Here is a 26,709-nt window from a genome sequence, read left to right as displayed (position 1 = left end):
CTTATAACAAACTTTTTTTCTTATTTGAGGAATACTTGTGGCAAAAAATAATTTGTTAAAAGGTTGCCCCTTCTTGCATTCATTGCTAACTTAAGGTTGGTAATTGTAATCTGTGCTAGCCTAGTTTGGGGTTTGAAGAGCCATGCTCTGTAGCCACAGCCTAGTTGTTATATCTTCACTGACTGTGTATTCCTAGGGTCTGAAATGCATACTGTGGTTCTGAGAGTGGCAGTAAGCTGTTCTTCCATTCTTTCCCAATGATTTTCGGGAAGCTTTACAGAGCTTTACACCACTTCAAGGGTGGAAACAGACACTGTGAGGTTGGAAGGGCTCTCAGTAGTTGAATCAAAGTGGTCCAGCAGACATACAAGTCTCACCTGGGCTCTACTCTCCCTCTCTCCAGGCTGAGTCCCCTTGTTTTGTTTGAAAGCGCTATCTGTATAGGCTTAAACGTGAGTAATGCGGCTGAGAGAGGGTGGGGGTTTGGGAGTTTGAAGTTACCATCGCTGCAGGGATAAGTCAATTGAAAGTTGTTGCTTTTTGCTTAAAATGCAAGTGTGTTGCCCTTCTGCATGGCCAGAGTGTCACAGTCCTGATCCAAAGAGCACACAGCTAAAATAGAGCAGTTAAAAATCTAGTGATTACTTGCTCTGATTTTGGAAGTTATCTTTCATGGTGTCAGTATTGCAGGTCTTCAGCACAAAATGCACCAACATTATTGTGAAGACTGAATGAGTGGTTATTATTAATAGTAATAGCTTACTGCTTATGACACTTTTTTTAGAAAAAGCATGTGTTTTTCAGAAAACACATGTTTAGAAGAAGCATCAGTTTTCTTTATGTAGTTGGAATCCTGCTTGAGTTTTGGAAACTGAAAACCGTGCAGAAATAAATTGGATGCTTGTTGGGACATACCGGGATATCCATCTGGACAGTTAAATGGGTATAAGCATGAATTTGGGTTTTGCATTCTTTTAGGATGTCATCCATGAACTGGAGCCTTAGTATGGCATAAATAAGCCACTAATTGCCTGTGCTTGCTGTGAATTGGCTTGCCATGCACCTTCTTTCTAGTTCCTTTGAGGCAAAACAATCCTGGCAAAAAAAAAAATGATCGGAGCCTAACGCTTATGTAACTGAAGGCAAGAGGCTGTTAGCACTGGTGTCTCCGAAAAACGGTTTATTTGTAGTTGTGAAATCACTGCTGTGGTCCCAGGAATACCACAATGAAGCCGCTTGTGCAGAGTGTGCCTTCCATCCTCTTGATGATAGCTAGACCAAAATGAAGGCGTGAAAACCTGTTGTTATGGAGTGCATTCCTGGTTTTGGAATGAAAATAAGTTACTTGAATCCACGGTACCATAGCAGTTGGGAAGCTGTTAGGAGACAGCACATACTGCTTTGGCAAGTGTGTTGCATCTTAATCTGGTGATATGCCCCATGCCTGCTTTCATGTGACGGTGTGTGGTATAGGGCGGGCTGTGCTTCCAGAGAGGAAAAGGTGACAGGCTCTCTATGGCAGGCTGCTGGCTTTGGTAACAAGGCAGCAGGCAGGAGATAACACCCATGTAGAAGAGAAAATAAGAGTTATAAACTTCATTGATTTTTGCAGGGACACCAGATTAGGTTGTGTCTCTTAACTCAGTTAACAAGGTCTAAAGATTTGCTAAACAAATGGAGAAGTAGAGAAGCATTTGTTTGTTACTGGCTGTGCAAGGCTTTCTGATGAGTGGTTTCAGATGCCTCTCTAGGCCCTCTCCACAAGAGCAACAGAGAGAAAAACCCATGAAAACAGATTATGAGAGCTGGATCTGGAATAGTACTGGTGAGAAATAGGCTTATCTGAACCGGAATTTCTTCTTTTTACTTGGCTGGTTACTACAGTCTGTGGAAAAAATGTGGGGCAAAGTTGAATATACTCAAATGATAGAAATGTTTTGATGATCAAAGAATATAGTCAATGCAACATCTGAGTTTGTATTCATATTTCAGATTGTGAAATTCTAATAGTAAGGATTTCTAAGGAGGTAGTACCTTCATGGCATTTATGGTGAACGAGAAGATTTGGTAGCTGAGCAGATGAAATCTAAGGTTGAAGGCTATGTTAGAAGAGGATGACTGTCTGGTTTTAGTGGTGTGTACTTGGTGTTAAATAAAAACAGCTTAAATCAAACCTGCTTAAATTCTTCTTGAAAAGCATCACGTATACCAAACATCCTTGACTAGCAGCTATTGAGCTGCTGAGAGGAGTAGCGTGTTGTTTGTGGAATGGGGCAGACATACTCATTTGGAGACTGTGAAGGGAAAGAGGAAAGAATTAAACATTTTTCTTTTTTTCTGGATACTCTTAATTATATGGAAAACAGTTTTGAACTGTCAGTGGGGCATGATGAAACCCCTGCATATGAGCTGGGTTTAATATGAAGTGTGCCTTAACCTTTTTCAAACCAAAAATGGTCATAAGATTTGTGTTAACGGTATATGTTAGATACCTAATTCCCACAGATCTGCTCTGTCTTGTCTTTCACCTTCAGCAGGGGTAAAGGATTCCTGCTGGTTATCAGATGGGTCAGGTACTTAGGCCACAAACCAAAAGGATTCCCTTGGGAACAGGGAAGCTGGTTCACTTTCTGGCTGGAAGATGAAGCTGGGTTATTGTGTCGTGAATCCCACCATGTTCCATGCTCATGACTGGGGTGATGGAATAAGAGCTATTCTCATTACGTTGCACAGAATATCCAAAGGCAGTCTGCAAGCATGGTAGAGGACAGGATTATAATTCAAAATGACTGTGACTACTTAAAGAAATATGAGAGAAAGAAATAAGCTGCAAAATAATGTAATCAAGTATATATTACTGTGTCTGGGCACAATCAGCTGCACAAAATGAGGAACAACTAGGTAGGTAGCAGAAAGGGTGTTAAAATGGAGAATGTCCTCCCAGGTATAAAATGTTCTTGTGCTGTACTCTCGTTAGGTTTTTTGGATAGCATGATGCTTGAATTCAGCATGCCGTCTATTGTGCTTGGCCCAGGTTAGCCCCCCCGCTGTGCTAGTGAGACCACACTGTCTCACTAGCAGTTTGAATACTGTCTTCCCTAAGAAAAACCAAAAGAGAATGGTGAATGTAGTTAAAAGCTTTTAGAAGGCAGCCTGTCAGGATAGTTAAAATTTGAAGACTGATAGAAGATGGCATCTAAAAGACTCTTCAGGTAGCACAAGGTGGTGGGACTTAAGTTGCAGCACAGGAGATGGGCAGTTAAATCTTCTGCTGTGTAACCAAAAGAGATTTGCTGTGGTCCAGAGGCCGGGAGGCTGCAGGATCTCCTGGTACAGAGCAGGCTGAACATACCAGCTCAGTAGTGTCTTCGGGTGCGTGTGGGAGTGCAACCTGGAAAAACAGGACCACGAGCACTAGGCCTTTCTGTGATTCTGTTGGTGTGCAGAGCCCGCTGTTGAAATAGTGCTCCTTCATGGGCATTTTGAAAAGCCTTGGGTGCCTTTGGGATAATTCTGCAAAGAAGCCGCAGAGCTACATTCCTATGCTTGCCGAAGTCTAGAAATTATTTGCATGCCAGTATTCTGGAAGTAGGTATCTGAAGTTATTCTTTAAAACCTTGAATTACCAGTTTTTGAAAACACTACGACCTTTAGTTGTGGCTTTTGGAAAGAGCACTGTACGCATATCACCTTCAGCGCGTTCATAGCAGGCCAGCTTGTTCGACGTGGTATGTAAATGCAGCCCCAGCAGTTTTAATACATCCTTCTGCTCAGGTCTCTGCCCTCACCTCTCCCGAGCAGGGCTGGGACCTGCCCTTGGGTGCAGTTCGGGGGCAGAGCTCATCTCAGTGCTGCTGCCGTCCTGTCCTCTTCCCTGTGCAGACCCACCTCCTCCTTCAGAACAGTAAGCTGGCAAGGTAGTTTTTATAGCTACTGGCTTACTCTGAGACCATTTTAGCTCCCTGAAGTGGCTCACCGCATCAGGTGGGTGCCCGTTTGAGGCAGGTTTGTGGCAGGGAAAGGAGCAGTAGGACTGTGGCAGCGTTTGTGTAAAGTAATGTAAAGTGTAACGGAAACCTCTTCTTAAGCTTTAGCTGTTGCAGAGATCTTGATTCTTTGTATAAAGCACGGGGCAAGTTGTCCTGGGATGGCTCTGCTTGCAGAGCTGCTCCTTGGCTGGAAATTGTGTGAAGTTTCTGGAGGCAACAGGGAAGTCTGGAAGTGGCTTCTTTAAACTCCTATTCTTTCCCCACCGTCATGTCCTTGCAAGCGCACTAAATCCCAGTAAGATATAATTGCATTACTCTTGAACCATCTATGACAATAATGAGCACCATCACGACCAGTGTAATAACCTGAAGGGTTTACAGTTAACGTGCTGGGCTGTGAGCATGGTTTAAGGTTGGAGCTTCACGTGTGTGAGGATCAGATGTGTTGGGAGGGCGTTCCTGCTCTCTGCAATGGCTCTGCTTGATGCTCTGTTTTCAGTGGCACCTGGTTCAGCTCGGCTGTGATATCCAATTTTGCCCCGTGTTTCCACTTGAAGGGCTTTGCCAATGGTGCCAGCTGATGTAGCCGTCTTCTCCTGCCATCGCCGGTTCTGCTCGCAGTGGTATCTGTGGTGGCACGGTGAACCAGATGGGGATCTCAGCCCACCCTGCAAAAAACGATTTCTTTCCCTCCAGCCAAATCAGTTCTTCCCCATCTGGTTAATCGCTCAGCCGTGGGGAAAGCTGTGCCAGTACAGAGGGGGTGTGATGTGAAGAGGAGATTGAGTTCCTAGAGGGGTGTGGGAGGATGAACGTTGGTTTTTAAGCAGCTTTCCTGCTGCTTATGAAACCACAGGCTGGGCAACCGCAACTCCTTGTGCGGTGGTGTCTTTCTATATATTCCAGCACTTCAGATTCAGCGTCGCTTGCTCTCTTCCGCTATGTGGTCTGTGCTGCTTTGTCCTTGAAATTCCTGCTTTGAGTGCATGCGCTGCTGCATGTCCCGTGCATCGTGGGTCTGTGGCGTGGAGAACCCGTTTCCATATCAGCTGGGTCATCCCAGCTGCCTGAAACCAGTGCTACGCTGGCCTGTGGTTGGGTCCATCTTCCAGAGGATATCTTCTTTCTTTAAGAGATGTTGCAGTTATTGCAGGCATCGTGGGAATCATGGTGTGCTCTCCAAGAGCAAACAATTAAGCACTCTGCTACAATATCCTCTGACTTGGTTTACTACCTGTTACCACATTTGAATTCCATGAAAAGAGCTTGCGCAGTTGTAAGGACAAGACAGATTCCAGAGAATTAGAGCGTTCTCGTGGCGGGAGCGCAGCCCTGCTTTAACATGGTCCTGGCAGTTGTCTTTTTATCCCCTAAACCCACTCCATTCACACATGCGTTTGTAAGCTATAACCTGTTACTGTATTCTTCAGAAGTATTTAATTGAAGAAACATATTTACTACAATGTACAAATGATACCCAAGTCATTGCTACCAAACCATGTATTTGATATCAACCTATGCTTTTCAGATAAATTTCAATAAAGTTTGTACTAAGTGGTTTTATAGACCATTGCTTTGGGCCAATTCGTGAGTTATCGTACTAACGTGTTTTCAGATGAATTGCCTTCATTATCCTACTAACACAATTGATGTATCTTCTCATGGTTACCTTGTCCTGCACTTTGTCTCTGTGAGAGGCATAACAGCATTAAATACATAGAAACGGCTTTTACCTAGAAACCTAATGGGCTTTCCAGAGCCCTGGGTGTGTTTCTCAGAAACCATAAAGGCTTTCAGTGTATTTTTCTTGACTTCTTACGTAAGAAGCATTCACGCCGAGCTAATCAGGAGGGAATAAAACAGTGAAATTCCTCATTGAGGGGAGGATGTTACCAGGGGGTGAAGGGCATTTCACAGCTTGCCCTGTGCCAGCATCTGGGTCGTGGCACAAGCCAGTGCAAAGCTGGACCAGCAAAAGAAAAAGGGGGTGACTGGGAGAGGAGGATAGTTAGTGAGTTCACAGGACTTAGTGATAAGTGTCAGAGGTAGGGCGAGGAGGAAGAAGTGGCCATTGTCCACCCTCCTGCAGCCAGCTCACTGGGGGTCTCTGGAGCTGCAGCCTGGCATGCCTTCTGCTGTGGGAGCTGGGAGCCTTTGTCTGCACCTTCAAGCTCTTTGATTTAAAACTGTCAGAAATGTTGTATGTATGCTAGCATGGATTGGTCTCTTCCTATTCTCTGGGGTTGTTTGTTTTTTTTTTTTTTTAAAGCTTTCAGCTTTTTAAGTTTTCTTTCTCTCCAGCAGTGTAGGCACTTGGAGCGTGGGCATAAGTGGAAAACTGAATGCAGGTTAGGTGAAGACTCCTGCTTTGCACCTTGCAAAGTTGTACTTCAGTGTATGCCAGCATGTAGGCTCTTCAGGGCAAAGCTGTGTTTTCAGTAGTGTAGTGAGTACTTAATCTACTGGATTGTGTCCGTGGTGTGAGAAAGCCTATGTAGTGTCTCAAGGTCAGCCTGCCATGGAGGTGCTGTTGACTGAAGCCAGGTGATGCTAAGCCCTGCCTTCTTTACGCCTTAGGCTGGGCTTCTCGAGTGCCCGAGAGATTTTATTCTTCGACGGGAAACAAGCAGCCACGTCTGTGCTGTTTCTGCATGTTTAACTGTCAGTGTCGGTATAAAATGGTTGGTTGTTGGTATGTGTTGCAAACATCATTGGTTACCAAAATTAGTGCCTTGCCTCCTGCTTCTTAAAAATAATGGGACGTTGTGCTCGTCTGGCAGCTCGGGGACATCTGGTGCTGTCAGAGCAATCTGTCTGCTGAGATGCTATGCAGACAATGCCCTGTCCAGAGTAAGATTTAAAAATATTGGCTAATAAGCTTTAAAACAACTTCAATAGTAGGTGCTTAGGAAAAGGGGTGGAAGGAGACTTTGGAAATGTATTTCTCTTCCTGACTTTTTTAAAAATAAAAAGTTACAAATGTGGGTTTAGTCTAATCTTGAATTTTGAGGGCAACCCAAAGCAGGAAGAGCTAGAATCTATTAAGTCTGAAGTGGTATGAACTGGTTTTATGGACCTGTAAATACTTTAAATCCATTTTTTATGGAAATTATGGTTCTGGTTATTCCCTTGTTGTGCTGTACAGCATCACAGTGTTAATCTAGTGATCTGTTGTAGCTCATTATTTTTATTTTTTTAGACTACTGTTTTCAAAAGCAGAGCTATTTTAGTAGTTGCACTAAACTTTTCCCATAATCATATTTGCTGTTCCATTGGGATGTTGATATAAAACTGTAACGGGAAGGAACGGCTCAGTGACAGATGTCTTCATGCAAATCTGCTTTTCCCTCCTACATAAGTGTTAAGGGGAAGTGTAGTAGATACCTAAGCTGTTAAATATGAACCAACTGGATTTTCTGGCTTTGTAAGGCTTATATTCACTATTTTACCTGAGGTACTTCCAAAAGGTGAATTGTATGAACAGGTAGGTTGAATGAGTTGAGTTAGAACCTGGCTCCTGGTTTGACAAAGCGTTTGGGGTAGTGACGCACGGTGGAGCTGAGAAAATGGGCAGCTTTCTGGTGTGTTGAAGTCGAGGTATTTCCTTCTGCTCCCCCAGGACCTTGGGCTGCGTCTCAAAGCCGGTCTGGGAGCACAGGACAGTCGGTCCTGGAGGGAGGCAGCAGAAATTGGGAAGGGGCTATTTGCTTAGCCTCCAGCTTTGTGGGTAGAGTGCCCTCATTACCTGTGAGGTCCTTTTTCATTGCTTGCGGACCAAACATTGCCTATCTTGTCATTGCTCTGATAAAATATTGTGGCTTTTGAATAGGTTTTGGTGTGGTTTTGCTTGTTTGTTGTTTGTTTTTATTTTCTAACCAAAACATACAGGTAATGTCTGTATATTGTCATAACAAGCAATTTTTTAAACTATGACCAGTTGAACCAAAACTGGTATTTCCGGAGACAGTATAACCTTAACTTGCACCGAATGGACGTGTTGTGTGTTTAATAGCCTCGATTTTAATTTATTTTTAAAATACGTGCCAATAGCATTAATAATTAAAAAAAAATTGTATTCATGTAGCTCTTTTTTCTTCTAGAAATGACTGCTGTTACTGCAGGCAGCGTTAACTTCAAATGGGACCCCAAAAGCTTGGAGATAAGAACACTGGCGGTTGAAAGACTACTTGAGCCTCTTGTTACACAGGTAGGAAAAAAAGGGGGCCAAAAAAACCTTTGTAGGGATGATTACATGTTTTGATGTATTATTTCAATTAAGTAACTTTCGAAGCTTAAATTTCAGACGTAAAAATGCTACAAAACTAAAGATGGAAAAGAGTGTACAAGTAACATCTTTGTTCAGTTTTATTGTAACAGTTATTGGGCATGAGTCTAGAAAGACTGTGCTTCTTCAGCACCTGGCAAGACACAGTATTTCAATTAGAAGTGCAGAAATGCATGTTAGTAACTAATGTTCCATTGCTGCTGTGCTGTTTCTGACCTGTATTTTGGGTGGTATGCTGCTTATTTGTTGAGTCTTTAAAAAGCTGTGCTATGTATCATTTAGAAACTGGTATTCAGGAATGACAAAAGGCCCTTGCAACGAAGCCATTAGTGCTTGCCAGCAGTAGGGTCTCATAAGTTTTTTTTTCTTTGAGATTACCTGTGTTTAGAGTTCCCTTTGGAAGGAGGTTCAGGTAAACGGTGAAATGTGTGGTGGGGGATGTTGGCAACCTGTCTAGCACTGCCTTGTGTTGTAAATAGATTACTGACCCCTCCTAACCAAGTTCTACCCATGAAGTATGCTTTTATGGCATTTGTTACTGTTTCAGTATCTCTTTTATAAGATAGGCATGATTTCTCTTAATTTCTGCCTACGCTTTATGCTGGATTTGTGAATAAAAGCTTATTTCTGCATGGTGTATATTGCCCAGTGAAATGCACTGAAGAATATGGGAAAGCTAGAATAAGTCTTGTAAATATAAGTTATGCATATTGGGCATTTTGAAGGTTCTTGGAAGAGACATTCTAGGAGGTCTGGAAGACAAGGTGCACTGGAGACAGTTAACTCATCATCTTTAGCATTGTTTTCCTGAAATGTGAAATTTTTAAAATGACAGTATGAACTGGACACAACTGCTAAGCACAAACTGCAATGATTAAGTTCTGTTTCCAGTATTAACATTCCTTTAATCGCCAAGCTGCTGTCTGTACCTGCCAGTTGTTCCCTGCAGATATTCAGATGGACAGTTGGATGATCTACTATATAGCTTTTTAGCCAGAGCTACTGATGGAGTCTTTCCTGAAGAGAAATTGTCCTAATTTGGCAAACTTAACTGAGTAAACTTGCTTTAGGACCTTTTTGTCCAAGTTCAGTGTCTGTAACTTATTCCTCAAGTAGCACAATAGGCTGTACTGGCAATCCCAAATTTTGTGAATGATGTGACTGGCAAAATACAGAGAGGAAAGTGGAGTAAGTTGCCTTGTTGCAACTTGTTCTTTATTTGTAGTACATGATAAACTGAGACTACCCAGTACAAATGCTCCCCGTTAACCGACTGCGATATTCCCAATTGATGGCTTTGCCTCTCTGAATCAACCTCCTGAGAAGATGGATTCAGCTCTGAGGATCTTTATGTCAGCAGTCCTTGGACTTTCCAGAGTAGTAATATTTTTAGTGTTGTAATTTATTGTCTCTCTGAAGTAGCTTTGTATGCATTTTCCTAGACTTAAAAAAAAAAAAAGAGAAGGCGGGTGGGGGTGGGGGTGGAAAGGCAAATCGAAAAGTGTGTGTGGATTTTGTGACATCTATTTGCATTTGATTGAAGGGACTGGATTCCTGATCCTGAGCTAATGGAGTACCTGGTGGTCATCTGGCCACTGGTGACCAGCTCCTAGCAGGGTTTCAGTCTAAAACATAAAACTTGGAAGTATTTCTTGATTGCAGGAAGATCGTGAGAGTTCAGTTTTGGTTGTTTTAGGGAAATAATGAGCTCTAGGAAGTCCTTTGCTCTGCATTTAGTCCATTGGCTGTAGTACTGTTTTGGACACAAGATACTGTGTTGCTAGATTTCTGTAGATAATGGCTTCAACCTTGTTTGGGGTCTTTTATGCCTGGAGAGCTATCCCAATCTAATTATCCCCAACTTCGTTTCTTTTTATGTGATGCCAAATAGCTCTGGCCTGTTACTGAGATTGCAGTTGATCAAAAATACAAATAGATCTCAATTCTTAATCAAATTTTCAGGTCTGCTGCTGATAAGAGAAATCTCTAAGCAGTTTAGCTGAATTTATAATGCTCATCTAAGGAATCAAGAAGCATGGTAATGTTTAGAGATGTGAAAAACACTTGTGTTTGAGTTTAACTTTTGCAGCTGGCAATAGTGCAGGTATTAGCAATATGCTGTCTAGAAAAAAAAAAATACACGTGGCCTTGCTGTCAAATTGATAAACTTCTAATTTGTTTCATGTTTTTGTTTTTTCCTCTCCATCTATGCCTTTAGGTAACAACACTGGTTAACACTAGCAACAAGGGCCCCTCTAATAAAAAGCGAGGGCGTTCTAAAAAGGCCCATGTTTTGGCTGCTTCAGTTGAACAAGCAACAGAGAATTTCCTGGAGAAAGGAGACAAAATTGCGAAAGAGAGCCAGTTCCTTAAAGAGGAGCTGGTAGCAGCTGTGGAGGATGTTCGTAAGCAAGGTAAGAGCTATGTATCTGATCTCTGAAAAACCACAGTTTTACAAGCTTAAGTAGAACTGTTCCCGTTTTTCCTTTTGCTGTTATTTCTAATGACTCTGCGCCTCTCTGCTTGCGTAGATTCTCGGCTTGTCTTGCTGGCTTCCTTGAGGAATAATATGAACTGGGCAGATTTGGAAATTGGATGTCCCAGGTAGAGATCGAGAAGAGAGGTAGAATGGCTGATTCTTTGAAGAGTATTTAAAACTCAGTTTAGGCTAAAAAGTAAACTTCCCACCCTGCCTGTAAATGTTGTGGAACTATGTCTCAAATATGTCAATAACTTCTTCAATATTTGAATGTATACAAACCAGCATTGTAGGAGGAAGAGCTGGGTGTCTTGAATATGCAAAATGTAAACAGCAACAAACGGAATGTGAGGACCTTGATTAAATATTCCAGGCTTCCTCCCCCACATCTAGTGTTGATTTTTATCATTTTCTTTTTTACTTTCTTGGAGAAGACCTGCAAGAAAAGCCTATGGAGCTGGCTGACTCTAAAATATGCACTAGTAAATATTGTTGCTCATAAATCATTTATCATTCTTCTAGTCATGAGCCTTTTCTATGCTTCAGTGAAACCCAGTCAACTGGTATTAATGGTGGTTGCTGCTGCAGCATAAAAAGGAAAACTCATTAGCATTAATTGTTTGTAGCTGAAGTTGTGCAGTGATGAAATATTAGTTGAAAATGGTTCGAAGTTCTGGATGAGCCTGGTTGACAGACCAAAGAAAGATCAACATAAGAAGGCTGCAATATAAGGGGCTAATTGAGTTGGCTTAATTTAACAACAACAAACAACAGCAAAAGAGACACCTTTGTCTTGAAGTCTTTAGTTCTTGGTGCTTGCTTGATTGCTGCTCAGAATTGAGAGTCAGAGCTCATCTGTGAGTACCTTCAAATGACTCTTAGTGATGTTAGTGAGCGAGGGAGCTGTACTCAGTCCTCGGGATTGAGAATTTCCATTAGCTGAATTTGTAGTTGCAGTGAGAAGCTGGTAGGAAGGAGAGACTGATACAGAAACCTTCAGGATGACCCTTTCACTTGTTTCTTGGCCTCTGCTTGATTTTGAGACTACACATAAACTTGATGCCAAAACCTCCCTGCTCTGATCTCTGACAGAGGAGGTGGAGCTCATAGCTGAGAGGTGCTGGAGTGAAATAACTTCCCACCTTAATGTCCTTTCACTACCTCTTCCCTTTTTACTGTTCGCAGCTTGCATGAAATCTGGTGCATAGAGAGGATAGCTGTATCTGTTTTCTGAAGCTGGGTGGATGATGATTAGACTTGAGTGATTTACCTGAATACGACTGGTGCCCGCCGCTGTTTGTGGGGATGCAGTCGCAGCAGGGCTGGGCTGCTGGGGCAGCACGACCAGGGATAAAAGCCTGTGCCCCGTCATGGTGCCAGTGTTCGGTCAAGTTTAGCAGAGCAGCTCTTTCTAAGGAAATTAAAAAACAAACCTTTGAGGAAATTAGAAGCAAATGGTGGAAAATGAGATGCAACAGAGGGAAGGCTTATTGCTGCCAGTGCCCAGGGGAGGATTGCAGTTCTCAGTAGTGCTAATAGCAGCAAGAAGATACAAACTTTCAAGGTACATGTTTACGTACAGTGCACTTCAGAAGTGTTTCCAGTATTGTGGTAGACCAGTTGAATTCATGAACTGGAGAAATGAGGGCAGTGTAATGCAAAGCCTGTGCGTGTGCTTAGCAAAACTTCCAGGTGTCGGTGCCTTTATCTGCTTTTTGCAATGGGGGGCAAAAGTGGAGAGGAGAATTTGGGTGTCTTGGTCAGCAGTAGGGTGATTGTGAACTGGCAGCATCTGTGTGTCTGACGACAGCAGTGGGATTATAGATGTATAGCACAATTTATCTTCAGCAGAAGACAGGAAAATAGAATTAATAATGCCTTTATTTAGAGCGGGGAGCAGTTTAGTTACCATAATAAAAAAAGATGAATTAATGTAGACAGAGGTTATGAAGAAGATTAGGACAATAGATAACTTGTCTCATCAGAGAAAATTAAAATTTTTTTTTTTTAGCCCAGCGAGAAGAAGATTGAGAGGGTACATGATTTTAGTGAGCATGCTTGTTCATAAAATCCCAGTTGTTGGGGGTAAAAACAAAGAAGTGAAAAGAGCTATTTAGAATGAATGATAGTATGGTTACATACTAAATCAATACAAGTGGATCTTCAAAGTCTTCCTGACTCTTACAATGGAAGAATAAATTACAATTTGCTTTAAAAATTAAATAAGTTCATGAAATATCCTTAAGCAAGATTCCTGGCCCTTTAAAGCTTTGGACTTTTGACTTCTTTTAAAGTAGTGAAACTTCTTAAAATAAAATTTTGAATAGAATAGTGGAGACAAAGAACCAAAGTGTTTTTCAGAATAGATCCTGCTGTGGTTATAGAAAAGACTTAGTACTGGGAAAACATCTGATGTGAATGTCTTGGATTTCAGCGTCCTTACAGTGTTTGTTACATTGATTTCTGTCACTGGAGTTTTGCTGAGTAATAGAAGGGGCAATATTGGTCTTGCCCAGTCTTACTCCCCCCACTGAGCTCTTTGTAGGGTTTTACCTTCTTGGGAAGCATTGAAGACTGATTGTACGTTGAAATGGTCAGCTCTTCTGGTGCTGTTGGGAGGTGTGTTGGAACTGAACCAGTTTCTTACCCAGGTGTTTGACACTGAGACAGGTTGCAGACTCTGGGGTCAAGAAGGAAATTTCTTTTGGGTCAGGTTGACCAGGCTATTCCTGTTTTCCTGGAGTACCGATGACCATAGTTCACTGCCTCTATGTATCTGTATGCTAGTGTGAGGATCCAGGGTATTAGCTATGCTTCTACTGTTGTGTTTCTTCCTACGGTAATTTTGCATAAAAGACCAAAAATTAAAGCTTAAAATTAAAAAGCTTAAGCCTGTGCATAGGGTTTGAGGTAAGAGAGTGGATGAATGGTCTTGTGAATCCTGTGGACTCTGATCATGTGCCATGGTTGCAAATGCAGGGGAGTGAACCTACTGATTGTGTGGTGTCTTTCTGCCCTGTGTTTCTTAGTGAAGCTTTCTGCAAAACTAAACAGTGAGGCAAACTATGAAAGGGTAAAATGTTTTTTCAACTGTACTTCACACAAGATGCATGGCTTAAGGATTTCCAAGGAACAGGAGGAGGCCAGTTGCGGAATAACTTGAAGTTAAGCACTGAATTCTTCTTGGAAACCTCAACTTTAAAGTTCTGTTGTGACCAGTTAGCTTAATTTCTTGGAAGAGTGCAAAGAGTTCTCAGTTGTTTTCCTGCAAGAAAAATGTTTTAGGAGTGTACCACTTGTATTAGAAGTAATCTTCCAGCCAGGGACTCGAGATCTTTGAAAAGCCGTAACCTAAGAGAGCTCTGAGACAGCTCTTAGCAAACTGTAGGAGGAGTGTTGTAGGCAGTATATGGATTTAACTGAAGACAAGATTAAAGAATTAACAGAAGCTTTTGTTGCCATAAGTATCAACTCCCATGTTGATATGGCATAAAGGGGATATGGGGCCTTGTCCTTTATTGTAGAAAGCAAGGGCAGCCTGTTGTGACACTCATGGTGGACACTGAAGGTGGCATTAGTGGTAAGATAGGACTTCAGTATCCAGAATAGTAGAGTCTTGAAACTCTGATTTCATGCTTGAGTTCATTTGGTGGGGAATAGGCAACCTCTAGGGAACTGTGATAGGGTGTTATGAGCAGGTAGAGGTATGGCCTGAGGGCACTCTTGTATTTCTAATACTGCTGGCAAAGCAGCCTGGCGACGGGCTTTGAACTGGAAGGTGCTGAAGGGTACAAGGTGATGTGTGGGCATGAATTTCTAGCTTGGGGAAAAAGGCATCAGTGCCTGTATGTGTCCTAGGTCTTCCTTGCTTTGCCTGTCTTCTCTGCCGCTTTCCCATTCCGTCAGTGCTGGTATAAAGAAAGCCCTCTCTGTCATGGTCATCATGTACCGCGCTGCTGAGGAAGATTAATAGTGCTGTCTGAAAGTGCTGTCAGACCCTGTGGGCATGGTGGGAATGAGACTAGAAAATGGTAATTTTCTTTTGATGGACTAAAATCTTACTATTTCTGAAATGGGCTTTGTCCCATTAGATTTAATTGAATTCTTAGTGCTTTATTGACAAGATCATAGTATGGCTACCGTTGCCTCTTCTTTTCTCAACTCTGTTTTATTATCTTTCCCTTGTAATATCTAGTGAAAATCTAAGGTTATATTGGAAAAACAGATTACTCATATAAGAATTCGTACCGGCTGTATAATCTGAGTCTCCTAGTCTGACTTTTCTGCAGTGTATTTCTTCTAACTCTTGAAATCCTGCTTTCAAACTTGCTGTGTTACCTCTGGTTCAAATTTGAAAGTGAGAAGATTACGCTGGATCCAATTTGAACTGGTAATGCGCACACATAATGTAGTAACTGCATACTTAGGCCAGGGCAGAGGTCCCTCTTACCCTTTGAATCTAGCTAAAATAACTACTCCATGTTGCTTTTCCTTTAGAAAAGAAGTCTGAAAGCTAGCTTTCTTTAATTTGCAGAAAAATATATATATGCAGCAACTTTAAATATAATCTTCCTTTAATTCTGGGAAGCTGGTTATCTTTTGACACCCTGACAAGCTGTTTGAAACTCACTAAATCTTTTAAAGTCTCTCGTTAAAATAAAAAGGAATAGCATTTTATTTCAGGACTGGCTTGTAAGGTTGCAATTTAAGAGATGGGTAGAGGATAATTTTGGTTTTTAACCTCAGCAATTTCTGAGATTCAGGTGAAATGAGCGGCCACCTCTCTAAGTTGTTTTGAAAACAACATTCCTCTCTTTTGGGAGTTGGAAATGTGGGAATTTTACATATTTCCTCCCTTATTTATTTATATTTGTAGTGAATTTTGGTTCTGGCATATATCCTTAAATCCTGAGATTGTTAATAGATTTCATACTTGTGGTGGTGACATTAATTTCACTATTATTAGCCTCTTCCAGAAGGAATAAAGAAAGGGTCATGTCAGCTATGTTGGGGTTTTAGAATCTCATGGCTGATTGCAGTTTTTCAGCATTGGAGATGCATCATCATTCACCCATCTGGAAATCTGAGGCTCTTAACACTTGTTAAAATAACGAATTGTGTTCCTCAAAAAGTTGGGTAAGGGATATGATATTTATAGCTGGTCTGTACTTGGACAGAAGCTTTTTTTCATATGTCATGGTACTGAAGTAGCATATTTTTATCTTAAAATGTTGTATGCCACTCTTCGTTGTATTATTTAAGATGATGGAAGGGTGTTACATAGGAGGGAGCATTTGAACAAAATTGAGTATCTTGATGTAGTTGCTTGGACAGGCTGGCAGCTGTGTTTGGGCTGTATTTAGCTATGAAGGCGTAGAGTGCTTGGGTGCTAGAAACTCTTCCAGGGCAAGATATTAATTGCTTAATAGTAAGTATGCGGATGTTTAACCCCAGGCTCTCCAGTTGTAGGTATTTTGAGTAGTTAAAATAGTAGTTGAAAAAAAGTCAGTAAAACTGAAACACTTCCCATACTGGGGATACGCTGCACTGATTGCCTAGCTGTGGGAGCAGGCAAGCTGTTGGCAGGATGATGCCACTGCATCATCTTGAGATTTCGGTGCACGTCTCGCCCAGCCCCATTTGGTAGTGGGCTCGATGGGAGTCACTGTCAGCTTTCACTTGTGAAGCACCATTTGAGGTTCTTTTCTTCTTGTCTGAGACGTGCTATTTTTGTTTCGGCATTTGGCCACATGGATGCTTTTTCATACAGGTTTGGGAAGCCTCTGACACAGCAGTTAGTTATAACACAGTTCACCTGCTTTCTGGTCATCTCCAGCTGCCTGCAAATCTTTGGCCTTGAATACCTAGTGTTTTCTAAACTAAACCCTAGCTGTTCACCAAATGTTTCTGAAATGCAAAGAGATCCAAGAATAATAGTGTGGATTCCAAAACTTGCTGCTGTGTAGGAACTGTGGTAATGGAAGCAAAATGCTGCCCCAGAAAGGAGGGGGGGAAGCCCAAAATTTACTCCTCTGACTATACGCAGACATTACTTTTATGCTTTGTGAATGCCTTCTGGAGCAATTTCTCTAGCTGTGTAAAGTGGCCTTTGCTTTTCATAGTTACCAATTGCATTGTTACCATCTGAAACCCAACTTCTTTCCTCCTGCACCAGATGCAGACCCACAGGCTATGAAACGTTGAAGCGTTTTACTAAGCGGTGCCTTGCACTGAATGCAAACCAGGGCATATCTAGCCAGGTCATCGCTCCGAGTTGTTTACAGTCCCATGAGCTGTGGTGTTTCCTTGTGTGTTTACAGTACTTTGCTGCTGCTTTCTGCTTAACTCCTACACGCACATAAATCAAAGCTTTTGCTTAAGCTTTGAAAACATTGTAGTTTGTGAAATAACTCCAGTCCTGCTTGTAATGGTGAAGGCATGCTGAATTTGCCTTTCCAGAGGATTCTGGCATATTAAAACACCTGTGCAATTGGAAATAAGGACCAAAGTTGTTGTTTCCCAGCCCTTTCTCCTTGCACAAGCCCCTCTACCCTGATACCATGTGGTAACCATACCTAGAAGTAACTACATGCAATCTTAGTTGCTGGCTGTATTTAAGTAAACGCATTTTGTTTTCAAGACTTAGATTGGCTTGCCCAGGAATCCTTACAGCCCCTTAAGAAATGCTGTGTGGTGTTAAAGTCAGACCATCTTCTCCCCTTGTGCAGGCGACTTGATGAAGAGCGCTTCGGGGGAGTTTGCAGATGACCCCTGCTCCTCTGTGAAACGAGGGAACATGGTCCGAGCGGCACGCGCCCTCCTCTCTGCTGTTACTCGACTGCTGATTTTGGCTGACATGGCAGATGTCTACAAGCTGCTTGTTCAACTTAAAGTAGTAAGTGTAGTTCTTTGCTGTGATTCACTTTGCTGTGCCTGGCATGCCAGGCGTGCTCTGTCAAGTGGCTTAGTTTCACGCATGTGTGCTGGCCCCGGTGCGTGCACTGTCAGCGGCTCGCTTCTGGAGCTGGGAGGTTTTTAGGGTTTTTCCTCTGAGCGAAACGTGTGCAATGGATGTTTGTCAGCTGTTTTTACACTCATTGTCAGTAGCTTTTGACATTGTGTTGCACTTTATTCTGAACTTTTAGTATTGAAACTAAATGCACTATGGTCTGCAACTGCAGGTGATAACCAGCTTTTTTCATCTGAAAGAAATAATTTGGCTTTCTTATAACCCATACTCCCTTGTAGCTACTAGGGATGAGTAGCTTTGGTAGACTAAATAAAATGAATGTGGAATATTTGAGGAAGCCTTTTCTTCCCACGAGCAAGAGGGTGGGTGGGTGGTTTGTACAGCATTTGAAATGAAATGAGATTCGATACCGGGCCTGCTTTTGTGGCAGGGCTTTGAGGACTCTCCTTGTGCCCTTCGACAGCCACTGCTGCAGCTCTGCCAGGGCCCTGGGCTCCTTCATACTCTTTCAAATGTGTGTACTTGGCTGTCTCTGGTAGCTGATGACTATGAAGTAGTAGCTAAGCCTTGACTACTATTAGCCTTTGAAGTATCTCTCTCCAAAAAATAAAAGGGGGCAGAGGAAGATTGCTTTCTCTGTCTGCTATGAAGTACATTCTGAATTACTTCTTGAACTGTGGACTGTATTACTTGGAAAAAATTGTGAATATATATTCTTTCAGGTGGAAGAAGGTATCCTGAAACTAAGAAATGCTGGCACAGAGCAGGATTTGGGTATCCAGTACAAAGCCCTCAAACCAGAAGTGGATAAGCTTAACATAATGGCAGCCAAAAGACAACAGGTATAGTGATGGCAGCTTTTTCTTCTGTATATTATTTCTTCTTTTTTGTTTTCAAAATAAGAAAATAAGGCAGCCTTGCTGCTCTTGGACAGTACTCATTGCTACTAATACTTCTTTTTTTTTACTTTGTTGCTGAGTACTTTTTGTTGCACTCCGCCCTGTTTAGGAAATCTGAGCTTGCTTGGTAAGCAGAAAGTCTGCTCAGCTGTAGTTTACTGCTTCTGACAGAATTTGTTCTAGTAGCATGTGTTTATATTAATGCTTTCATACCTTAATGAAATGCTGCTTCTCAAGACTTGCACTTCCCATTTTGAAGCAGTGCAGGTGTGGGTAAGGAAAGAGAATTGAGGTGTGACTCGGTGCCTGGTGCACTCACCACTAGACCACACTGCCTTTGTGGTTCGCACAGATGGACTGAACGTGTCCATTTAAACAGGGAGCAAAAGTCACGGCTGGGCACACAGTTACAACTCTTTCCAAGAGAGTGAGTGGTGATGCTGGTTAGTCTTGCACTGAAATGCCCATTTGAGAAGGGGTTTAAAATCCTGTTTGTTATGTGTATGTTCTGTGTTCGGATAGCTTGTGCTTAACCTTAAACTGTGTGTAAAATTTACTTTGTTCAACAGCACTGTTGTGACTCATTCTTGTGTAGGTAAGTTGTCAAAAGAAAGCAGAGGTGTGGGCATTTATCAGAAATAGCATAATTCTTGGGGTTTTTTGTTTTTGTTCTGCTGATATGTGCAAACCAAAACTGCTATGCACCCCTGACACTGCTTGGTTTTTTTGCACAGATTCATCTTTGAAAATAAACTGGGTACAGTCTAAAATGGATTGCCAGTTGGTTATGTATCTAAAATCTGATTGCAGTAAATGGGAGTAGGGTTGTGATGGCAATGCAATAAATGTTCTTAAATTGCTTTGTGATGGATTGTTCCACACTATGGGAAGTGGTGGTACTAAATCTGTAAGCCTGCTTGGAGTGCCCTCCCTGCTTAGTGTGCAGCTTAGAGGTTGCATATTACCCATTCATTTTGAAGAGTCTATCAGATTTTTTTTTTCCTTTTCTCAGTAAGGCAGCCCACTTCTTCATTTTCATCACCTCTTCATAAGATTTGAGAGGTAACTTTAAAATGTTCATACTGCTAATAACTGTGTTCATTCTTCCTTTTATAAAGTTACTGCTCGTTCATGCTGGACTCGGAAGCTTTATCTATTCATAGTGCTTCTATTCCAAAACAGAGGTGATGGGGTTTTAGAGAATTGCAGCAGTGAGTGTTTGGAAAAGACCTATGGACTCGTTCACTAATCTTAAATTAGCGGTAATTATAGTCATTGGATTAATTTCGTCTCATTGGAGATGAACAAGAAGTTGAATGAGATGATACACGTGTTCTTCTAAAATTAAGTACCTGAGTCTCTTGAGGAGAGTAAACTCCATCTTCTAGGTGTGATTAAAGAAAACATTCTGGTTGTGAGTCTTGGAGTTTAAATTAAAGATGATCTTGTTTCTCATGTGCACCTACAAGACAGGATTGCAGGGGAAGCCTCTTGTTCGTTTGATAGTTACAAATTAGCTCGGTTCTTAAGTTATCTAAAAATGTAAGGTATTCTGTTTTGAGGATTTAGGTTTCTTTGTGATTCTGCAGATGTAATGCAAACTGGAAGGAGTGGGGAGAAAAATGTGTGCTCGTAACTTCTGTGTCCACCTGATTTACAGGTGTTACCAGCTTTCAAAATGCTGGTCCTCTACTGTGGTGAGGTGCAATAATCCAACCTCAGATTTTGAATTGTGGAGTTGTGGCTTGCCCTACAGTACTTTTTTTATTTTTGTCTTTATGAAGCTGTTGTGTTTTGAAATTAGTTGAGCCCTTAAGAATAGGGATACTCAATCAGAAGATACTTAGATTTGAGCATACTAGGCAAAGAACCTGCCTTTTTTTTTTTTTTGAAGATGTAGTGAGACAGTGTATGGATGTTAAATGTGGAGAATGTTCTCCAATGCTTTTTTCTTTAATTTTCCTAACAGGAATTAAAAGATGTGGGTCACCGTGATCAAATGGCAGCAGCCAGAGGAATTCTGCAGAAGAACGTTCCCATTCTTTATACGGCATCCCAGGCCTGCCTGCAGCACCCAGATGTAGCTGCTTACAAAGCTAACAGGGACTTGATCTACAAACAGCGGCAGCAGGCGGTCACGGGCATCTCAAATGCAGCTCAAGCAACTGCATCAGATGATGCTGCCCAGCAGCAGGGTGGAGGTGGAGAGCTGGCTTATGCTCTGAACAACTTTGATGTAAGTTTTGAACCCTTTATGTGTTTAAAAAAAAAAAAAAAAGTGGTAACTCCAACTCTTGTGTTCATTCACCTGATTTACTAGCAACAGTTCGATTTTATTTATATTGCCTGAAAGATAATTTTCTACTGAAGTACAGCAAGTCCCAGGTGAGGTAGGCTTTTATTTTTTTAAAAAGTCTTTTTCCAAACTAGGATTGATGGAATATAGAAAGCTATATATGCAGTTCTTGGTGATTGAAGGCTGTCAAGTTAAACTAGCTCTGAAGTAGCAGTTAGCCTACTGCTACATTAGATTTAAGCCCTTGGTTTATTTGAAATTGATTATTTCATAATATATTTATGTAATGTATTCTTGTAGGTGACAGAAATGACTTATTAAAAGTGAATAATGTATTTGGAATTGCCAAACTACCTATTGAGAGGAACATGAGGTGGGAAGTTTAATACTTTGGTTGGGAATTAAGTCATTTCACAACGTTGTACTGATCTGTCATATTCTTTATCTTGCATTCAGTAGGTTACTGAGGATAGCCATGCATTTTTACTGAGAACGCTTTCCTTTTGAAGCCAGTATTTTGTGTCTACCACTGATTCAGCCTCTGAATTTTAAATACCTTGGCACTAACTTACCTCTAAAACTTTATTTAATATTGCAAAGCCATCATTCAAAAGGTGTTTAATACTTCTGGTTTTGCCAGATGTTGCTCACCTTCTCCTTTTTGCTCTTACCACTCTTGCTCCTCCCCTACATTACTTTCTCTGCCATGTTTCTTTTACGAGGATAAAGTACTGTTTGAGTTCTCCCTGTGCTCGGTGTGAAGCCTTTCTATGTGATATCTTGGGTAACAAGAAGATGTCATGGTTGTCTTGATCTTTGTGACTATGATTTCTGTTTTAAGTCTGCTTTTCTTAAATTCCATCAGTTGTATGTTCAGCTATGTAAGTCTTAAGAATGTGCCTCAGGCTAGTGCCCAAGGGATTGCAGGTTTGAGCAGGTATCCATGGGAGGGGAAGGCAGGTCCTGTAACAGCACACAAATGTTGAGGACTGACTTGGGTATGTAGAACTGAAGTAATTCTGTTCAGATTCATGGATTGGCTAGTCTAGCTCAAACCATTTAATATGATTTCTGATATATATATATATATATGGCTGTATTTTACTACATGTACTCTCTAATGTATGGCTGGAGACTTTTTTGAGTGTTGCGGTTCACATGGAGCTTTTGAGCTTTTAGTTCTGCTTTGTGAGGCTGATAGCAGCAGAGCTTGTTCAGCAGGCCAGCTTCAATGCGCGTTGTGTGCAATAGCTTTGTCATCTCATTCCTGCCAAAGGAGACTGACAAAACAAATGTGTTCAGGTTCTTGGCAGATGTTATCCCTGCACTTCATTTCCTGCTAACGTTTGAGTGTTATTGCGCTCTTGTAATAGAGGCTTTGCACACTCCCCCCCCCCAAATACTCGGTGTTCTTACTGTGATGGTAAAATATTAAATGGCTACCAGAAGATGACAAGATAATCCTTATCTCTGTTTTTGATGGTGCGGTTCTGGAGTTGTAGCATACTACCATTGTATTATCTGCACAGCTAAAAGTTTCAGGAAAAGTGAGGAGCGTGTTGGAGAACACGTGCCATGTTCTAATCCTGCCACAAAGGCTGTGTGGTTACTCCGTAGGGAGACAAGATGTGCTGGCTGGCAGCAGAAGTAGTTGTTGTGATGTTGAAGTTGGCTGGCATACCAACTGATTGCAAAAACTCCTATTTCAAAAAACTTTGGGGCTTCTTTTATAAAGAGTTAGCATCTTCCCCTCCTGCCCCCATAGTGGGAAGAAAACACACCCAAACCCTAAACAAACCACCAAACCTTGAAATGGCCAAATAATTTTTCCTTAATAAATTGCAAACCTCTTTAAATAAACCACCTGAAAGTACTCACAGGTGATAAATACTACACTGCTGCTTCCTGGTGAACTTCTGTGGGTGGTGGTATTGACCCCTTGAAAAGCAGATATATCGGTACTGCTGTTTCAGCCGTAAGTCTCTCTGTGTGAGCTGTGCTTAGTTATGCTCTGTCAAGATAAAACTGTGATAGTTTTCTGCCCTAAAGAAACAGATTTCTGTGCTGTTTGAAACATTTGTGTTGATGATTCACTTTGAGAGTTTTTGAGAATACTGTTGTATTTACCTGCATAATGGTGAAGAGAAGGAAGACTGGATAAACTAGGACAACAGAGCAATATATATAGGGCTAATTTTGGACGTTTGTTTTCCTTGGTTTTTTTGTTCATGATGGGATAATTATATCTGACAAGTTAACTAGTGAAGGCATGTCCGGATTGACATGTAGTTAAGAAGAGTTCTGTACTTTGAACCTTATTTGTGCTGGCACGTTTGATTTTTTGCCATTCATGTAATGAGGCTTCCTGTGGCCAAGTTTTGTTTAGCTGTCAAAGCAGCACAAGAAATGACTAGCAATGTAATCTGCTGCGGAACCTTTTAGTAATTCTATGAAACTACTTGTGAAAATCATCCTCGGTGCCAAAGTTGTGTGGTGTTCGCCTTTTATGCCTGATCAGGGTTTTGATGTAAATGTTGGTTGTCTTGATGACTTAACAGTAACTTACTGCTTGCTCTGATTACTAATTTCTAAAACCTTTATTTTATTAGAAACAAATTATTGTAGATCCATCGACCTTCAGTGAAGAACGTTTCAGGCCTTCCCTGGAAGAGCGCCTGGAGAGCATCATTAGCGGAGCAGCCCTGATGGCTGATTCATCCTGCACACGTGATGACCGACGGGAACGTATAGTTGCTGAGTGTAATGCAGTGCGACAGGCCTTGCAGGATCTACTTTCAGAATACATGGGGAATGTGAGTATTTTCTGTTCTGTTTGTGTGGTTTTTAACTCCATGTGATTATCTGAAATGTGGAATTGAAGCTGTGTGTCTTGAAGCTGGTTTGTTCTGTTCCGGAACAGAATTTGAACAGTAACCAGTAGTCCTGAAAGGTCTGTCAGGAGGCAGGATCAAACATACTTAAATCATCAATGGCGCTTATCTTAAAATTGATCTCTAGTCTTCCAAGTGACTATTATCATCATAAAGTGTTAACCCTTTGGCACTGTTTTTATTTTATGACTGTTAATATGTGTTTGTGTAGAAATTCAATTGAACTAGTCTGTTTCCGCCTCAGTTTACATAAGGTAACTTGACTTATGGAAAAAGTAGTACTGCTTCACTTCTGTTGAAGCTTGGAAAGTTTAACTGTCATCTTTTTAGCTAAAGGCATAGATTCTCAGAATCAAGTTAATTACTGTTGCTACTCAGTTTGAGTAGAGGTGATGTACGAAGTTAAATATTTAGTAAGAAATCCTGAGAACAGCTTGGTGTAAATATTGGACTCTGAGCAGTTTTCTTCCGGTGTTTAGGCATTTAATGTGCACACAGTATTTGAACCTTTGAGAGTGTTTCTACGGTTGGAGTAAGTGTCATGTCAGGCAGATGAGCTGCTGTGTTTGAGGGCATCGTGATATAATATTGGACTTCACTCCCCTCTGTTACCTCTTTGTTTTTATCCCAGTGGCTTTTAATCTGAACAGCTCTTGCTGTGTTGAGAGATGAGGTTGGGATATCATAAGATTTAGACATGTCTAGTCATTAAACTTAAATACTGTTAAAGTTGATTTCAGATTAGAAGTTGCAGAAATGGCAACAACTTAAGCCAACTTTGTGGCTTGTAGCACTGTGGCAAATAAAATTGGCTGAAGAAATCTTAATGGGATGAAGCGAAGCCTTATTTATGCTTTTGAGGATGTTTGAGGTAAAACTTAGTTCAAAGATACCTTTTTTTTGGGGGAGGGGGCCAGTATAGAATTTATTTAGGAACATTGCTGTGTTACGTACCTTACCTTCAAATCTTTCGGCGAAAACTACTTCAGTGTAGAGTAAAACTGGTCCAAAGGCTGCCATGTGCGGATTAGGGTGGTATAATTTGGAGAACAGATGCAGTGTGTGGTAGAGAGAAAGTAAAACAAGGATTTCTGTTTACTAAAGACAAGGACAAAGTAATTGAACAAAACTGAAAGCCAAGTCTTATATAGCCTGCGGGCTAAGCTAGGTACTTCATGTAGTCTGTTTTAATTGCTTGTGAAAGTAGCTTGCGCTCAGCATTGACATTATGTAGAACTTAAGACTGCAGCTGGGAAGCAAGCCGCTAAGTTCTGCCATTTAAAATTTCTTTCAGAGCAGGGTGTTTTTATTAGTGTATGATGCATCTGTAATAACCCCTCAAACAAATGTGCTGCTGGATTGGATGAAGACCTATCGGCATGATTCAGAATAAACATCAACCAAATGCTAATTAAAAATGTGGAAGAGGTAAATGCTTGGTCTTGCACATAAGAGTTGGTGGCATTTCTCTCACTGAAAGTTGGTCGATACCTGTGTAAGATTGCAGAGCTCTGACTTCCTTTTGCAGAAATGCCTGTCCTCCTCCTCGGCTGTGTACTGTTGTCTCTGATATGCAAGTTAAAGTAATCAGGCTGAGATGGAAAGAATGTATTCCCTGTGTTATCTCTTTTAACACATTGTGAAATTAGTGGAGCATACTGAATTTTTTAAAGTCACTGCTATGTTATGATTGTAGACAGTGTAGTTGGGGAAATAAGATTAGAAATTCAGTGAAATGGAGTGGAAAAAGCAATTGATAAATTATGGTGAAAATGTGGGACGGTGTGTAAAAATCCATACTGAGGGTAGAAAAAACCCCCTCAATGGTTAAGCTGAAGAATGAATAATAGTTGGGAATCTAAACAGTGAAAAAGGTTTGATACATCTACAGCATGAGTAGGGATCTGCTGACTTACAGTAGTGGTAGAGGAAATGTCATATCATGTATATGTATGATATACCCACAGCTACAGTACCCAGCCATGTCCTGTTGTGCTTTTCTCCAGTCTCCCTTTGAAGAAGGAGATGAATCAGGCATTAAATCTGTTAATTGCACAGCACTTGCAGTGCATCATAAATCATCTGAGTGCTAGAATAAGAGGTATTTATTGGCTAAGTGTAAAAATTCAGAGAGAAGATTGCATGAGGAATACACTGGAAAGGTTGAAGCAGGGGAATGTCTTGAGGCAGATTCCCTTTTGCTTTTAAATGCCTTCTGTTTTAGTGACTTCCTCTAGCTTTTGGGTTTTCTTTCAGATCTCTGGCAATAAAAAGGCTGTTTCCTAGATAGTTTATAACTCAAAGCTTAGTGTTTTGGACCTATAGTTTAACTGTCCCTCTGGGCCTGTCCCCAAGGGTCTGTAAGTCTGCAAGCATTGCAGGTTGTGTTACGATGTGTGGCAGAAGTTTCTATCTGAAGAACAGTTTTCAGTAATAAACTAAATTGTAGGATCTCCTGACCCCTGCTGCATCTGCTGGCATGGTGATGAAGCCTGTGATTGTGCCCCAAAAAGAAGGGCAAGATTTGCTTGTTCAGTAGTTTGTTACAGAAGTTTGTATCCCCTTTTCTTAGATTGGTGTGCGTTTTATTTCCTTTTCCATCTGGCACACCTGTCCTGCCATTTTCAAGAGTAGCCTGACTTGGTCACGCTAAATTTTGTACATCAAGGCCAGTATCCTGTCTCAACAGTGGTCAATAGTGGATGCCTACAAGGAAGAGGACAGTAACAGGGGAGGTGTGTAGTTTTACTTGCCCAAAGTATCCTCCAAGTGCTAGCAGCCTGCAGCTCAGATACTTCCAGAGCTAGCATTGCTGACTGCGTTTAATGGCTCTTGATGGACTTTTCCCCAATGAATCTGTATAGTTTCTTTCTGAACCCTTATAAACTTAGAGCATCCAT

The 26,709-nt window shown here is 41.3% G+C and overlaps 1 protein-coding gene across 1 annotated transcript in view; it reads left to right on the top strand.

Annotated features, from left to right (window-relative positions):
- The first annotated feature begins 8,091 nt into the window (after window positions 1–8,091).
- The window catches only part of CTNNA1 (catenin alpha 1), a 105,550-nt gene continuing 86,932 nt past the window's right edge, over window positions 8,092–26,709 (top strand). Inside the window, exons 1-6 of the mRNA XM_009273199.1 lie at window positions 8,092–8,196; window positions 10,493–10,688; window positions 17,482–17,648; window positions 18,446–18,565; window positions 20,592–20,858; window positions 23,528–23,731. Of these exons, the coding sequence (XP_009271474.1) occupies window positions 8,092–8,196; window positions 10,493–10,688; window positions 17,482–17,648; window positions 18,446–18,565; window positions 20,592–20,858; window positions 23,528–23,731 (1,059 nt within the window). The remainder of the gene's footprint in view (window positions 8,197–10,492; window positions 10,689–17,481; window positions 17,649–18,445; window positions 18,566–20,591; window positions 20,859–23,527; window positions 23,732–26,709) is intronic.

The sequence above is a fragment of the Aptenodytes forsteri genome, unplaced genomic scaffold (genome assembly GCF_000699145.1).
Source record: "Aptenodytes forsteri isolate BGI_AS27 unplaced genomic scaffold, ASM69914v1 Scaffold351, whole genome shotgun sequence".
In the NCBI taxonomy this organism is placed as follows: domain Eukaryota; kingdom Metazoa; phylum Chordata; class Aves; order Sphenisciformes; family Spheniscidae; genus Aptenodytes; species Aptenodytes forsteri.
The sequence above is the reverse complement of the archived record's forward strand: the minus strand, read 5'-3'. Positions and strand labels throughout refer to the sequence as shown.